At 47.9% G+C, this 15,919-nt stretch overlaps 1 protein-coding gene across 2 annotated transcripts; it reads right to left on the reverse strand.

The window, feature by feature from the left end:
- Positions 1–13,310, reverse strand: Lep (leptin). Of its 2 annotated transcripts, none has more exons than XM_006979375.4 (3): positions 12,800–13,310; positions 4,221–4,389; positions 1–3,089 (listed from the first exon to the last, which is right to left on the reverse strand). In XM_006979375.4, exons 2-3 carry the CDS (start codon positions 4,362–4,364, stop codon positions 2,730–2,732), a joined length of 504 nt encoding a protein of 167 aa, XP_006979437.1. In that variant the 5' UTR covers positions 4,365–4,389; positions 12,800–13,310; the 3' UTR covers positions 1–2,729. The 2 variants fall into 2 exon arrangements, with proteins under 2 accessions (XP_006979437.1, XP_076422713.1); XM_076566598.1 differs by having other exon boundaries at positions 1–3,086; positions 12,800–13,301.
- Positions 13,311–15,919: the final 2,609 nt, after the last annotated feature.

The following is a 15,919-nucleotide window of genomic DNA, read 5'->3' on the forward strand; positions in this document are numbered from 1 at the left end:
TGGAAGCATTATTAATTTATTTAAGTTTACACAAAATAAAACAGAAGTTTGTTATCATATAAAAAAACAAAACTAAAAACAAACGAACAAAAAAACAAGCATTTTTGCATATGGGAAGTTTCACAATCTGGGAATGAGCCATAGTGCTGGGTTTTCTGAGCAAAAGGCTCAGGACGTTTCAGCTGGATGAGGTGGCCAAGGTGACATATCATAGACCCCAGAGCAGTTTGACACCAGCCACCATAGGCCTCTGCTCCAGACTGTGGCACTTGGAACTCTTTCAATGTCCACTTTTGAGGCCCATAAAGTCCTTGCAGCATGTCCCTTTCTGTTCCGTCCTCCCCGTCACTTCCCCTTCACTTCCTGGTCATCCATTAACCTCTCCACATACCGACTTCCAACATCCTCCTAGTAGGAAACACATCCCTTACCTCCTCCAAAACCTACCTCAAGTTCCTCTCTTCTAGCCAGCACCCCAAAACCTGATCCAGTTCACCTCCAGAGTACATTAGCTGGCTGGAGGAACACCCTTCAGGGCTGAGGAACTAGTCCCTAGTCTGGGCCTGTCACCTGTTTGCCGTTATAGTTTTAAATATAGTCTAAGTAACTCTTAACAGAAAATCCAAGATCCAAACTGCTTCGGAACCCAATGGTTTCTGAATGATGATATGTTGCCACGAGTAGAAAATCCCACACCGTGAAATCTCATTTCGTGCACATAACATTATTTAAGAACACTGTATAAAATTCCCTTCAAGCTGTGTACATACGGTATTATGAAATAGAAATGAATTTCAGGTTTATACTTGGGTCCCACCCCCAAGATACCTCATTATATGTACTCAAAGATACCTAAGCCTGAAAAGACTGAAATCCAAAACTTTCCAGTTCCAAGCATTTTGGATAAGGGATCCTCAACCTGTGTTTCCTTACGTTTCTGACCCCAGTCTTCCTGCGTCAATGGGTGTGCTACAATAACGGTGGATGCTAATGTGCCCTGAAAAGTGTGCAAATGCTATAGAGTGCAAGCGGGGCCACCCTGGGCACTGTCACAGCTCAGGCTGCTTCCCACCTGTCGAAGACAGCGCTGTGCTCTCAGCTGTGTGGTGCTGCCATGGTGAAGTATCCACCTCGGCACACCGGTGACTAGGGTTTCACCGCAGGGATGTGAGCCCCTGATTTCTGTGTTTCTTTGGTGAGCTTCTCTAGCCCACAGCACCAGTCAGGGCTGAGCATGCAGCGGTGCTCAGTCTTAAAGTGTATTGCTTTCCATCGAGTTTTCTTGCATTGATCTGCCACCCACAGTGTGATGGTGACATTAGGGTGCAGGGTGGTGGAAAAACCCAAGCCCCTTTGTCCATCCTCCTGAACATGACCTCCAGCCTGAAGGGCACTTCTGGCAGCCTGGCCTGGGGCCCTGGCACTTCCTCAGCAGTGCTGGCCCAGGGCTCAGGACCATCAGCTGAATGATTTCTCATTCCCACTGGAACAAAACTCCCCACAGAATGGGTGGGAAACATGGTTTTACTTTGGATGAACCAATCAGATTGACGAGTAAACACCTACCAGGGTTGCTGCCGCCAGGTTAAGAAACCCATTGTGGGGATCAACCCTGGACAACTTGGAGGGCCACACCAGGCACCCTTTTCTTGGGGATCACTGTCTCAACTGTGGTACCCTCACTCCCTGAGCTCAGCAATATGCCAATAAAATGGCCTGTAGCTTTAGGCCCCTCCAAGGGTGCCTGGTACACTCTAAACTGTCCTTTTCACCAAAACCACACTAGGTGGTTGCAGAAGCTGAGGAAGTTGCCTCCCCCTTTCAGAAAAGCCCACCACATATGTGTTATTCAAAGAACACATTCTGAATCCTTCTCCCTCCCTCTAACACATCCCCTACCCCCAGGTGCACAGAGACACATATTGCACTTGACAAAATTCATCTTCTTTTGATAATAACCTAGCCTATGCTCCAGGCAATGCCACTGCAAAAGTGTTTGCATGAAATCAGTCACAATAGAAACCAAGCCCATCACCAGAGGACAGACTTGAGAGCCACCTCAGCTGCCTCTTGCTCAGGAGAGTCCAACCTTCCAGTCACTCAAAACAGGTTTGCCTCAGGCTGACCATCAATGGGATTGAAAACAGCACCCTAGGAGCCTCCCTAGCCCTGACTGACCCCAAAGCCTGAAAAACAACAACAACAACAAAAACAAAAAACAAAACAAAACAAAAAACAATGCTTTGCTTCAAATCCACCCAAAGTAAAATGCAGAATAAATAAATAAGCGCTTCCAACGTGCGCTGCTTGGGAGTTTCCAGCTGTGTGTGGCTGCAGCCTTCATGGTGCTCCCCAGAGACTCTGAGACAATCCAAAGGCTCTACCCACCCCTTCTTCCCATCCCCTGGGTCACAGTAAAGCATGTACCGACAGGCGGGTAGAACAGGGAGGGGACAGGATGGCTCTTATCTATACTTGCTGAAGAACTGGGTGAGAATCAGCTCTGCAGACTGGCCCTCCTCCTAGTGCTCGTGGAATCGTGTGTCTATCTTTAGTCAAGCATTGTGGAGTCATGCCTTCGGAAGAGCGGCCTAGACGAGTGTGAGAGAGAAATGGACCGAGTCCTGGATGAGGGGTGTGCACACACCGCTCTCCTCTCCCAGAGACACCTGGAAGCCAAGGTTTCTTCCCTCAACACAATCCTTGGGAGATTGGTGGTCCTTGAAACCTCAGCATTCAGGGCTAAGGTCCAACTGTCGCAGAATGTCCTGCAGAGAGCCCTGCAGCCTGCTCAGAGCCACCACCTCTGTGGAGTAGAGTGAGGCTTCCAGGACGCCGTCCAGGCTCTCTAGCTTCTGCAGGTCACTGGTCTGAGGCAGGGAACAGCTCTTGGAGGAGGCCAGCAGATGGAGAAGGTCTCGGAGGTTCTCCAGGTCGTTAGATATTTGCACCACATTTCGGGAAGGCAGGCTGGAGAGGATCTGTTGGTACACTGCCAGAGTCTGCTCCATCTTAGACAAACTCAGGATGGGGTGGAGCCCAGGAATGAAGTCCAAACCGGTGACCCTCTGCTTGGCGGATACCGACTGCTGTACAGGAAGGAGGAAGAAGAGCAGCAGACACTCAGCAAATGGAGGGGAATCAGTCTCCAAAGCCCTCCAGCACATCTGTGAGCCTGGGCTGCCTCCTTCCTTCCTCACTTTCCTGGCCCAGGCCCTTATCTCCTGTGCTCAGCTGACGGCTGAGCCACTGAGCTGGTCTCCCAGACTTCTATCATTCTGAGCCCCGCCCCCCTTCTTGGGTAATTCCTTTCCCCAAATGACATCTGTGAGGGACTAGCCATGGCACTCTATTCCTTATACTCACTCTAGCCTCCCTCCCTTATCAGATCTCTCCCTCCAGGTCCTATTCTTACATGGTTCTCCCTCATTAGGGTCAAAGTCTTGCCCCTCCCCCACTCTAGTGAATCTGGTTTCCAGGAAGAGCTCTTCCCTCCTGGGTGACATTCTCTCATTACTACCCATATTTGGGTAGTTGGGTCTCCCATGTGCAGCCCTGATGACTACTTTTAAAAGATGACGGAGATTGTTCTTCTTTGTGACTTTGAAAGGAGGGTGAGCCACAGGCAGGAAAAGCTGTAGCTAAAACGGATAGAAGCCTAAAGATCCTCCTGTGTAGACTGGCAAGTGGAGACACTGTTGGGAGTCTGGCCACCTGTCAATGGGACACCATAACCTTTAGGGTTTCCTGTGGTCCTGGAAACTAGGAGTCAAGGAAGTAGATTCAGGTGGGAAGGAGAATGAGGGAGACTGAAACAAAGGACTGAGGAGAAAGGGAGGTAGGCTGCGGAGCAGCGAGGGACCACAGTTCTCCCTGATGTGTGCCTTACACGCTCAGCTTACATGAGGGCAGGGTTTCCTGTGGCAGAGGGAAAATGAACACAAGTGGCCTTATCACAGAATCTATGGTTTCTTAACGGGAGAATATGACAAAGTCAAATTCCTTAAAGTGGCTTAGAATTAGAACCACAGTTGAGCAGTCGGTGCTGGGTTTAGAATTGGAACCACTCAGCTCTGGATTCCAGCAGGTGGAGGGGTCGAGAGCCATAACCAGAGAGAATGAATACCCTAGGCTTATAAATCCTCAGCCTCCAGGTCCTGCCTGGCATTCCGACTCCGAGTGCAGCCCCACTTCTCCATTGTCTCTCAGAGTCTCCCTACCGTGTGCGAAATGTCATTGATCCTGGTGACAATGGTCTTGATGAGGGTTTTGGTGTCATCCTGGACTTTCTGGATAGGCACAGCTTGAACATAGGACAGATAGGACCAAAGCCACAGGAAGCGGCACAGGGGTCTCCAGCACATTTTCCTTTCTGGGATCTTCTTGGGCCTGCAGACAGGAGGAGCGACACTTTTCAAGAGCCCAGTATAAATCCACCCGTCGGCCCTGCTGCCAACCTGCCGTCAGATGTGGATAGATAAGATTTGCTTTCCTCCCTAGCTAGCTACCATCTTCTCAAAGTCAAAGACAGTTCGTTATGGAACCTGGGTTAATGAAATGCATCCCCTTGGGAAGATTTTTGACAAGTCAGTAAAGCCACAGTGATGTGTCCTGTCGATCATAGGGCAGTATTTGTCGGATGGGGTGATGATGGTGGGGGCTTTATTGCCTACTTCAAGAGAAAGAGAACCAACTCTTAAGGTCTAGTTCAACATAGTTGTCTACTCACTGCCTGACTTTAGGTATATCACATAACCACTCAAAACTCCACCTTTCTCCCTACAATCTGCCTATCTCCAAGCTTTTATGAAGATGAAATTAGCTAATGCACGTGCGAGAGTTGGAGGGTTTGTGAAGAGCTCCTCTCGCTCCTCTGTTATTAGGGACCCAGGGCTGCCCGGCCCTTCCTGCTACTCTCAGTTACCACCTTCATTACTGATGTATAACTTCCTTCCTCTCCCAGGGGGAACCTGAATGCAAAGCAGCATTTCACCATTAGACGGTGCACCAAGAATGGAGGATACTTCCTACCCTCCAGCACCTCAGTGTAACAGGAGGGACAGACAAGCAAGTAGGCTGTTTCAATGCAGGAAGATGGAGCTTCCTAAGACAAGTGTGAGACATCGCAGGAGCCCAGAGGAGACTGCCATGGCTGGCGCTGAAGACCGAGAAGGGGCTGGGAGAGCAGAACATGGTCGCCACATGTGGCCAAGACGTCAGAAGGGCCAAGGTGTGGAGGCAGAGCGAACACAGCACGTTCACTTAGAATGCCGGAAATTTCAGTCATGGAACCCTGGGTTTTTAAATTAACACGATGCAGATGCTTGATTAAAAAAAAAAAAAAACAACCACAGGTTTGCTGAGATGCATGAGGCAAAAAGGTAATAAAGTTAAATGTATGCAAGTCTGTAGCCAGTGATCCATGCTAAGGGTGTATATATGAGCTTGAATAATAAAGATATTCATAACTATTAGGATGAAGAGTGTGGAGACGGTAGAAAAACTGACTTTTCCTTTTTGCGTTCTTCCTCATCTGGGTCTTGGTGGGAACAGGTGATGCATTGCCATCCGTTGGTGGTAATATTAGTATAACTCACCTTGTGGCAGTACAGCAAAAATGAGCGCACTGCTTATCTATTATTTATAGTGCTTGCTTAAAGGTACGCTCTTTTTAATCTGAGTTTTACAGAATAGAAAACAAATGAGCCTCAGAAAGATGAGCCAACTTTTCCAAAGTCAAAAAGATGAACAGCAGGCTGGGATGTGTGAAGGACAGATTGAAATACAGCAGTCCCGACCCCCATCCGCAACTTTCCAAGGTTTTAGTTATCTTTGGTCATTTGTGATCCAAAAATATTAAATGGAAAATTCCAGAAATGAATAATTCATCAATTCTCAATTGTGCCATGCTGCGTAGTATTGTGAAATCTTGTACTGTTTCATCCTACCCCTCTTGGGATGTGAATCATCCTCTTCCAGGGTATCCACACTGTATACATTACTCACCTGTGAGCTACTTTAGTATCGGCTTGGTTATCAGATCAATTGTCATGGAATCACTGTGTGTTCCTGTTAACCTTTATTTAATTTAATCATGGTCCTAAAGCAAGAACTGTGTTTAAAGGAGGCACACACATTCAAGGAGAGAGGAATTTGAGTTCTATGGGTCTGTGCTCCAAGGCATATGAAGAATAAATGGATATAAGTGGCTTAGTCCCCACACAAGTTTTAGGTGTCCACTGGAAGTCATGGAATGTGTTCTCCACAGATCAGCAGGGCTGCTAGCTGATATCCCCCCTAAAACTCCAATGGAGGAGCCAAGTGTAATAGTTCAGCCCCAGGCTTTAACTGCAGGCTCTGTTTTTGTTGATTGTTTCTCTGTGTCTCTGGGCAGGAGAGATAACTTCCCAAAGTATCTGGTCCTACCTGCAAAATGGAGCCACCAAAGGGTAAAAATGAGATGAATTTTTGATATCCCTGCCTATCTTGGCTTGTGTCTGGCTTGGGGTTGAGAGAGTAAATGCCATCCACTTAAAAATTATTGTAATTACTGAGCAGAGCTTGAAACGCTCTGGGCAGCAGCACCTGCAGCTGACCAAGCCACACACTTGGCCCGCTGCCTCCCATGAGCATCCCAACGGGGTACCTGGTGCTTATGGGTTTCCCCTGCAGCACAAGAGTGTGTGGCATTCGTGTCTAAGATTTATGTGTTGACGACACCCTCCTTCCTTACAAAATTTACTACCAGATTAACTATGGCCATATCATAGCTATTTTCACATAATGGCCACCCCGAACTATTGGAATGGACAAACAGGTTTACAAGCCCTCTCTCGGCATGGATAATATGCCCCAGTGGATTCCGACAATAAATTGCAGTGCTTTGAAAACATGGAATTGAGATGCTGTTGCTGAGTAAGTATGCCTAAGATGAGAGGCCAGGCTTCTAGGACACGCATGGGGGTGTTGCAGAGAGAAGTGGTCACATCTGAGATCCAAGCCATGGTGAGAACCAATCGCCCAGACAGCACATAACATGCTTGTGCAACACACACACACACACACACACACACACACACACACACACACACACACACACTCAACACACATAGCCATGTTGTGGAGACTGCTCGTTGCTCCCAGTGTCTTATTTTTCTTTCTTTCCCAGTTGAAGACACTCCCGAGTCCTAAGGGAAGTATACGGCCATGAAAAACAACTGCTATACTTGACAGCTTCTACCATTAGGTGCAGTCATGCAGCCAAACTGACCAATTGAATAGAAGCAGAAATGCCATGTAGCAGCTCTTGGCATTGTTTATGGTGGCCAATGCATACCTGTGACTTTAGCATTTGTGAGGCTGAGGCAGGAGAGTTTCTTGTAAACCCTTGGCCAGCCTGGGCTCAGAGAAAGACCTGGTCTCAGAAAAAAAAAAACAAAACCAAAAATAAATAGTACTAATAAAAATAAAGATCAAAAATGCCCCTCTGTTGTAAGAACACACATCATTAATTGCGATGAAAGGGGCAATTTAAACAGATCCAATGCCTCAATTAACTCTAAGGACAGTGGGACACTATCTGGTGATCAGTTAGAATTGGGGGTTGGTTGGAGCTCAGGAGAAAGGGGCCATGGATGTAGTTCCAGGGAGCTGAGGCCACAAAGGCTTTTCTTTCTAGAAGTTTCTTAAGTGGGTTAAATACTTAAGAGTTGTTATAGTCTAAGATCTGGCAGAGAAATTGCTGAGATGCTGGTGCAGTACACTGTGTCCCTCACTTCTGGGGACTGTTGCAGCAGAGCCTGGAAAGAAGAGGGACCGTGCAGAAGGACAGGATGGGCACTGCTGGGCTACCTCCTCGCCCACTTCTGTTTTACATGCGGGATATCTCACTTGATAGCTGCTGCCTGCCTTCCCCTGCCATCTAGGCCACGCCTTCTCCATTGTGACTCCCCAGTGGGGCACACAGGAAAGGTAAAAGAACAGAGAGGGGAGGCCCAGAGGCAGCTCCAGGCAGTGACACACTTCTTCAGAAAACAGGCTCCAGACTGGTCCAAGAGGCTTGTGGGCTGCACCATTGGCCCACCTGTTTCCCCTTTCTGATCTCACCTGGGTCCTGGATAGACTCCCCCTCCCCAGTTGGGTGATTCTTCAACAACATCCCTACAGGGCAGTTCTATGCTCCCACCGTCCACCTCGCCCTTCCCTGCAAACAAGATCGTCCTAATTACCCCAAGATAATGGTAGCCTCGGGTATGAACATCCTCTCCTTCCTTCCGTCCAGGGGACAGGGCTAACCCTTCAGGACAAGATGGGTGGGGGTGGACACAACTGCTGGCTGCTTCTTCAGATCCAAACTGGAGGCTGCAGAAGCCCAGGTCAGTTATGCAGCAATGGGGGAATGGCAATTGGGGGAGCACTGGGTGACAGAGGCATCTGCTGGCCAAGGCTGCCATCCTTGGTCTCAGTCTAGCCTCCCCCAGACCAGAGGCTAGCAAGAGACCCAGAACACACTGTCTTCTTTTTCCTCTTCTCTAAGCCACCAGATTTTTATAGAACTTTTTTCTGATAATCTTTGGTATGCTACTATGTATTAAATTCAGGTAATGTTTGGCTAAGGAGCATATGAAAATATCTTGGAAATGCAAATCGGAACCACAGTGAGATATCATCTCACCTCAGAATGGCTTTTGTCAAGGACAAATGACAGCCGATGCTGGGTGTGGGGTGTGGAGAAAGGGAATGCTTAAACATTGCTGGTGAATACAGCCCCTATGGGAAACAGTGTGGAGGTGCCTCTGAAAACTAAAAATAGAACTACCTTATGATCCAGCCATCCTGTTCCTAGGCATATACCCAGAGAGAAGAAGCCAGTATGTCAAAGTAAGATATTTTGCTTCCATGTTTATAGCCAAGATATGGAATCAATCTAAGTGCCCATTGAGGTATGAATGAATAAATAAAATGTGGTACATATCCACAATGAAATAGTATTCGCCATAAAATAAATGAAATACTGTCATCACGGCAATATGAATGGAATTGGAGGACATTATGCTGATCTCAAAGCAGAGAGAAAAGAACAATTCTCAGAACCTCAGAGGAGTGTGGGGGAGGGGAGAGGATGGCTACTGTAGCCGAGTACAGGGAATGTTAGATAGGAAACATGACTTCTTTAAAAAATGTTTTTATTGGGGCTGGAGAGGTGGCTCAGTGGTTAAGAGAGCATACTGCTTGCTATCCCAGAGGATCAGAGTTCAGTTCCCAGCACCCATGTCAAGTTGCTCACAGCTTCCTGTAACTGTAGATCCAGGAAGATCACAGCCTCTAGTCTCTGAGGGCATCTCTCCCTGTCTGTCTGTTTGTCTCCACTCTTAAAATAACAAAACTAGCATTTTTATTACATTTATTTCTTTAAACTAAACCTTTAAAATTCTTTACACATATTTAATGTGTGTGTGTGTTCACTAGCATACAGCACACACTTTACCCACTCAGACATCTCTTTGCCTTCTCAATATTGATTTTATATTAGCTATTTTGAATTGTCCAGTTAATTATGGTCCATAGCTATCTTACTGAAATACAGAGTATTAGAAAATTTTTCTCCTGGCCTGGCAAGGTGGCTCAGTGGATAAAAGGCAGGTATTACCAAGCCTGATGACCTGAATTCTATCCCTGGGAACTAAATGCTGGACCCTTCACATGCGCTCTGTGGCATATGTGTATCTACCCCCTCCCTTGCACACACACACACACACACACACACACACACACACACGACAACAAACAAGGGCTGGTGAGATGTCTCAGAGGGTAAAGCCACTTTCTACCAAGCCTATTGATCTGAGATCAATTCTCACAATGACCCGTATGGTAGAAGGAATCAGTTAATTCCTGCAAATTGTCTTCTGATGTCTGTACATATGCACTCTTGTACACACACACACACACACACACACACACACACACACACACACACACACACACAAAATGTTTAAAAAAATGTTTTTAGAGATTTGCCCTTGCTGCAGGTGATACACTCTTGGGGATTTCAGTTCATTTTTCAAATGTTGGCCACAATATGCAATTTGAAATTCACTAAGCTAGCAGGAACAATTTTCTCTTCTCTGCAACCAAAGGCCTTGCTTGAGAAATCATGCTGACATTCTTAGCTGGTAGGCACAGTGTGGGTGAGGGGCTTATATTCTTTTCATTCCCATCAGGGAAAGCAAATAGATTTCAACTCCTGTGTCAACTCTGATCAGTTTTCAGTGGCTCCCCGGAGCACTGTCGGAAGGGGATCTGGAGCTCTTGCCACACTGAAAGAGGGTGCCACAATCCATTAGTGACACCCGCACTTGGCTCGGCATCTACAGAGCAGGTGTTTATTCAATTTTTGTTGAATGAATAAGTAAACTATTCTCCATCCTTGATCTCCATTGGCTGACCAGGTTAACCTGTCTTCAGGGTGGCTTCCATCTGAAAAAAGTCATCTTTCTTTGTTTTGAGGCAGTCTCACAAAGCCCAAACTGGCCTTGAACTCACCATGTTGTCCACACTGGCCTTGAACTCTTGGTCTGCCTGCCTCTGCCTTCCTAGTGCCGAGATTATAGGCACAAGCTGCCATCTCAGACTTTAGTTCTGCCTCCACAGAAATGCCTATGACGCTGTCTTAAAAAGCTGCAGGGTCCAGCTTTCTCTTTCTCCAACACTTTGAGTCGCCTCCGCGTCTCTTCTGTGTTCCCAGCCTTTACATAATTCCCATTTCTCTCAGCCCCCTGAGCCCTGCTCAGTGTGGACTGTCATTCCAAGTGACTCCAGACCCATCCATGAGTCTGTCCCATCCCAGCACTGTGGGTCTTTGTCAGGGGACCCATGCTGAACTCCCCCTGTCAGCTTTATGGCTCCCCTACAGAGCTCTGGTACTCCTGAGAGCAAACACCATGTGCACACAGATGGGGACTGAGTCTATGGTTTAGGTGAATTGTCAGGAGGGACATGATTGTAGATTCAGAGAGCTCACAGACAGCAGGAAAGATTCGAGCATGTAGTTTGCCGTTGAGCAGGGCATTTCTGTTGTCACATGGGGAACAAGTGCAAAGGAGACTTGGGTATCTGAGGGCAAGACATCCTGTTTTTCCATAGAACTTAACCTCTGCATTTCTGGGATGTGGACAGAGAAGAATTTCAAGGCTGTGTCTATGGGCTAGAATGCTCATGCATACTCCAGAAGAATTCCGTGTTCCTGGAGACCCTGCTCTAGCTCCCTGTCTCCCATGTGCCTCTAGGGGAATGACTGAGGCTCTGAAAAGAGTCTTCCCAGGTGGCCATCTCTACACCCCACATGGGTCACTCAGACACGAGCGGCATCTGCCTGGGGCTGATGGACAAGAATTCATTGCAACTTCCCTGGCTCTGTCCTTCGCTCTTTGAGTTTTTTCCTGGAACAGAGAGAGGAAAGTATTTTCCCCAGATACCGAGAAGAGTTTGTTATTTCGGGTATAAGATGTACCAAATATGAGAAGGATGCTCCTTTAGCCAATGTGGACATGTTCCCCTCAGCCCAGCATCCTTGGTGCTTGAGAAAGGAAAGAACTGAAAAGAATCTTTTTTTGAGGGGGAGGAGTGTGCTTCTCTTCATGCCTCAATGAGATACATGATCACTGTGGTCTTTTCATCCCTAGGGGAGTGAGCTGGCTGTTTGACATTCCACCTTTGAAATTTGGTTCCATGTATCATACAGATCAGAGAAAGGTTTGGAAACGCTCTCCCAGTCCTATCAAGAACTCTACAAAAAATATGACTCTTATTCCCACCTTGCAAAGGGCACCCAAAGAGCCTGTGCTCCCGGATGGTGCCACCAAGTCCCTGCCCTCTGTCTGCCTCTCCTGACAACCATGCTTCCAAACGAAATGACTCAACTACTTTGTCCTCTCTCAAGCAGCTCTCCACACCAGGCAGTATGGTATCTGACCATACTTAAAACACCACTTTCCCAGTAAGACAGAGAGGAGTGTATGGGCATCACACCCACAATCCAGTCTAAAGGAACCCCAGAGAGAAAGACAGCTGAAGAGGGAGGTCATGCTGGAGCTTCAGACTGGCAATGTGCATTTGGCCATCTTGGGTAGAAATGTCTAACAGTAAAAAACGTGCTGGCTACAGGTTTTTCCCATGATCTGGGGTTCTGTTCCCCAGAGGCAATCCACGAAAACGATAATTTGCATGGCTTTGAGGGTAGACGAAGTGAGTTCTGGTGCAAATTTTTTTTTTTTTTGCGGGGGTGCGGCTAGGCGGAATGGGTTCTTCCTGACAGTGTTTCTACCCACCTCTACTCCACAGTAGTTTTAGTACTGGGTTGGCCCCCTCCCCAGTCAAACCCTCACTGGAAAATAAATTTTTCGGCAAAGCAAGGCTATATCTAGCCCCCAGGAACCCGGAAAGGCTGCATCCCTGCCCGTCCAGCCTCGCGCTTTCCATCTGACATGTGTGGGATCTGTTCATCTCAGTTCCCCAGTCATCTCAGGTCTGCAGACCAAACACGCTCCTGGAGTCCTGGCTGGCTCTGCAAGAACAGGTTGGTGCCCTGTGGGCACAGGCCGGCCTAACCCGGAATTCAACACGCTTCAGCTCCCAGCCGGCTTCCTTCTGTCTAGAACCTCACTGCAAAGCTACTTAGTTTAGCACCAAGCCGTTCACACTACCTGCCTCAGTTTCTCTGGTTTCCAGAGTTAGGTGGGGTGCTATGGTGCGCCAAGACAGACTGACGGAGAAGGAGAAAGCGTGCCCAGGGCCTTACCTTGCAGCTGCTGGCGCGGGGATTCCTCCGGGGCTCCATGCCTGCCTGCCCCTCTTATAGCTGCCTCAGTGCCACTTGCGCAACTACGGGACCAGCCCCGGTCCCCGCGAGCGCCAACTCCCGCCCCGCCCCGCAGGGCAGCGACGGTGGTGGCAGCGGCCTAGTGCTCCTTGCACGAGCCCGGGCTGTGGGCGCCTCGAGGGAGGACTTCAGCCGCGCCCTCGAGTGCAAGCTTGAGGGCGCTTGGTAGGAGCCAGCAATCCTCGAGGTCGCGCCAGCGGCTCCTGCGCAGCAGTGGCTTAAGAATCGGTCCTTTGAGATGGCGCTTCCAGCAGCGCGGGGAGCAGCCGGGAGGGTGGCTACAGGAGGCCGGCTTGGGGACACGGCGGCGGCCAGTGAGCAAGGCCGGCTGCCTCTTCTGACGACTCTACATACCCAACCTGGCTGCTCAGAGGGGGAACTGGGTCCCAGTCAGGATGGTTGTCTTCCTTTGGCACCGGAAAGACACCCGATCCCTAGGTATGAGGTGTCTGCCTTTACGACACAGAATGCACCTGCTTCGAAGGTTCCAAGCACTTCAGCATTTAGGAACGCTCTGGACCAGTTACTAGGGGCAGGTGACCCGAGCCTACTACAGATCAAACAGTATTTTCTTCATTAGGGCAGGAGTATCCTTGGGTTCCTAATGGGAGGAAACAGGTACAGGGTGGGGGCGGGGGTGTTCAGCCTGGCGTCTTATCCCCCGCTGATAAGGATTAGAGGTGGCCAAGGACCGTGGTGTGAACAATTGGATCAGGCCCATTCAGGTCACCTCAATTGAGACAGCTTTGAAAAGGAACCAGCACCCTCAGAAACAACCAGAGAGTCATGTTGAGTAGGAGACACAGACTACCCCAAATCTTGCCTACCCCGGTTTGGTATCACCCATGAAATAGGAGTCGTTTTACATAATAAAATGGCTGGGAAACAAACAAAAACAATAGTTCTGATGCAGAAATTTAATGCTGGGCAGTGGTGGCGCACACCTTTAATCCCAGCACTCGGGAGGCAGAGCCAGGTGGATCTCTGTGAGTTTGAGGCCAGCCTGGTCTACAGAGCCAGATCCAGGGCCGGCATCAAAACTACAAAAAAAAAAAAAAAAAAAAAAAAAAAAAAAAAGTTAAATTTTTGTGTCTACAAATAAAGTTCTGAATTTTGTCAACAAAATTGTTGCCTTGCTTTTTTTTCTCTTGTGTTAGTCCCTACAGGGTAGCCTTCATTCCCCTCTTGGCCTACAAAACAGGAATTGTTTGCTAACTTGCGAACTACAAAATACACACACACACACACACACACTCACACACACACACACACACACACACATGCCTGCGCTGGATCCTCCTGGCCCCGAGTCCTGCCAGCCTCTCTATGGGAATGCCTGGCTGCTGGTCCATCTCCCTGTTCTTCATAGACCCTGCTCTTCCTCATTGGGGAGGCTTCCTTGATTGTGGACAGAGAACAGGAGCCTCTGCCATTTACTCTTGAAGTCCTGGTACCTTCACAGTGCTAACAGCATGTGGGTACCCAGAAATGATTTGCTGAGGTGAATCTCAGGTCACCATGGACCACACAGCTGCCAGGTTAGTACAATTCTGTATAACCATTCTTCTAGGTTTGAGGCACTGGGAGGGTATATATATTTTAAACTTGGGAAAATATATTTGTGGTGATGATGTAAGAGGAACCAGGAAAAACAGATTCAAGACAGGTCCTGTGGGCAACAGTCATATTGCATTTGAGACTTCCCAGTGGAAGCATGCTCCCCAAAGGCAACCCATTCTGTGAGGTGATCGGCGTATACAAGGTAAGAGTTTAGTGCCTACCTACCACAAAGCTAGAATATCTTTTATTTATCTTTGACAATTCCATATATGTAAACAATGCATATTGCTCGTATGCATCCCAACTCCCCTGGATCTCAAGACACTCCCAACGTCTCATCCCCTGTCTCCTCTCATGCCCAAGTGCTGCGTGTTGGAATGTTGACTGATCTTGTTGGCTTGATCTTGTATAGGTTTGTGCAGGTGACCATGGCAGCAGTAAGTTCATGAGTGCAATGGCCTTACCATGTCCAGAAGATGGCATTTCATGCTGCTCTTCCTCATGCTGGTCTTCTTCCTCATGCTGTTCTTCCTCATGCTCCAACTCTTACATTCTCCCCACCTGCCTCTTCTGTAATATTCCCTGGGAGCTCAGCACGACATTCTCAGCACTTGAACCAGTTAGGAGTCTCTGAATTAACTGCGGACCCCTTCAGAGAGAGGCTCCCCTGGCTAAGGTGGAGGGCAGCATTAATCTATGGGCATAAACATGAGTATTCAGAAGGTAGTTGACAACGTGTCAATTTAGCAAGACAAGAGAAGTAGGTTTCCCCCTAAGGCCTACAACCTCTCTAGCTGTGGGCTTTTGACCAGATCAATAGCATCAGGCATCAATTCCATTCTGTGACGTGGACCTTAAATCCAACCCAAAAGCGATTAGCTACCACGTAACCTTTGTCCCACTTTTACACCCAGTGGTCACATCTTACCTGGCAAGGGAGTGTTGTGGCATGCAGGGCTCACCAGAGGGAAACACCATTGATGGTTTTTCTTTCTTAGCAATCTGCACAGCATCTTCGAGCACAGCTGTTCTCAACCTGTGGGTTGTGATCCCCTTGGGGGTCGAATGACCCTTTCACAGGGGTTGCCTAGGATAATGGTAAAGCAGATATTTACATTACAATTTATAACAGTAGCAAAATTAGAGTTATAAGTAGCAATGAAAATAATTTTCTGGTTTGGGGTCACCACAACATGAGGAACTGTATTAAAGGGCCACAGCATGAGAAAGGTTGAGAACCAGTGTTCTAAGCACTATGTAAACTGGCCAGCAAGGAGGAAGTTTTCAGGTTGGTTCCAGCTTGATTTTTCTATGTCCTACAACCAAAATACGTTGTGTTTTCAGCAATGGGGTCTTACTATCAAGTTCTGATGGGCAGCCAAGAGCAATGCTGTTTGGGAGAGCTCTGGGACCCCCCTGACCAATAAGTTGTAGGGAGTTATTTCAAGCCTGACACTATGATTTTCATTTAATAACCTA

Source organism: Peromyscus maniculatus, chromosome 3, assembly GCF_049852395.1.
Source record: "Peromyscus maniculatus bairdii isolate BWxNUB_F1_BW_parent chromosome 3, HU_Pman_BW_mat_3.1, whole genome shotgun sequence".
Lineage (NCBI taxonomy): Eukaryota > Metazoa > Chordata > Mammalia > Rodentia > Cricetidae > Peromyscus > Peromyscus maniculatus.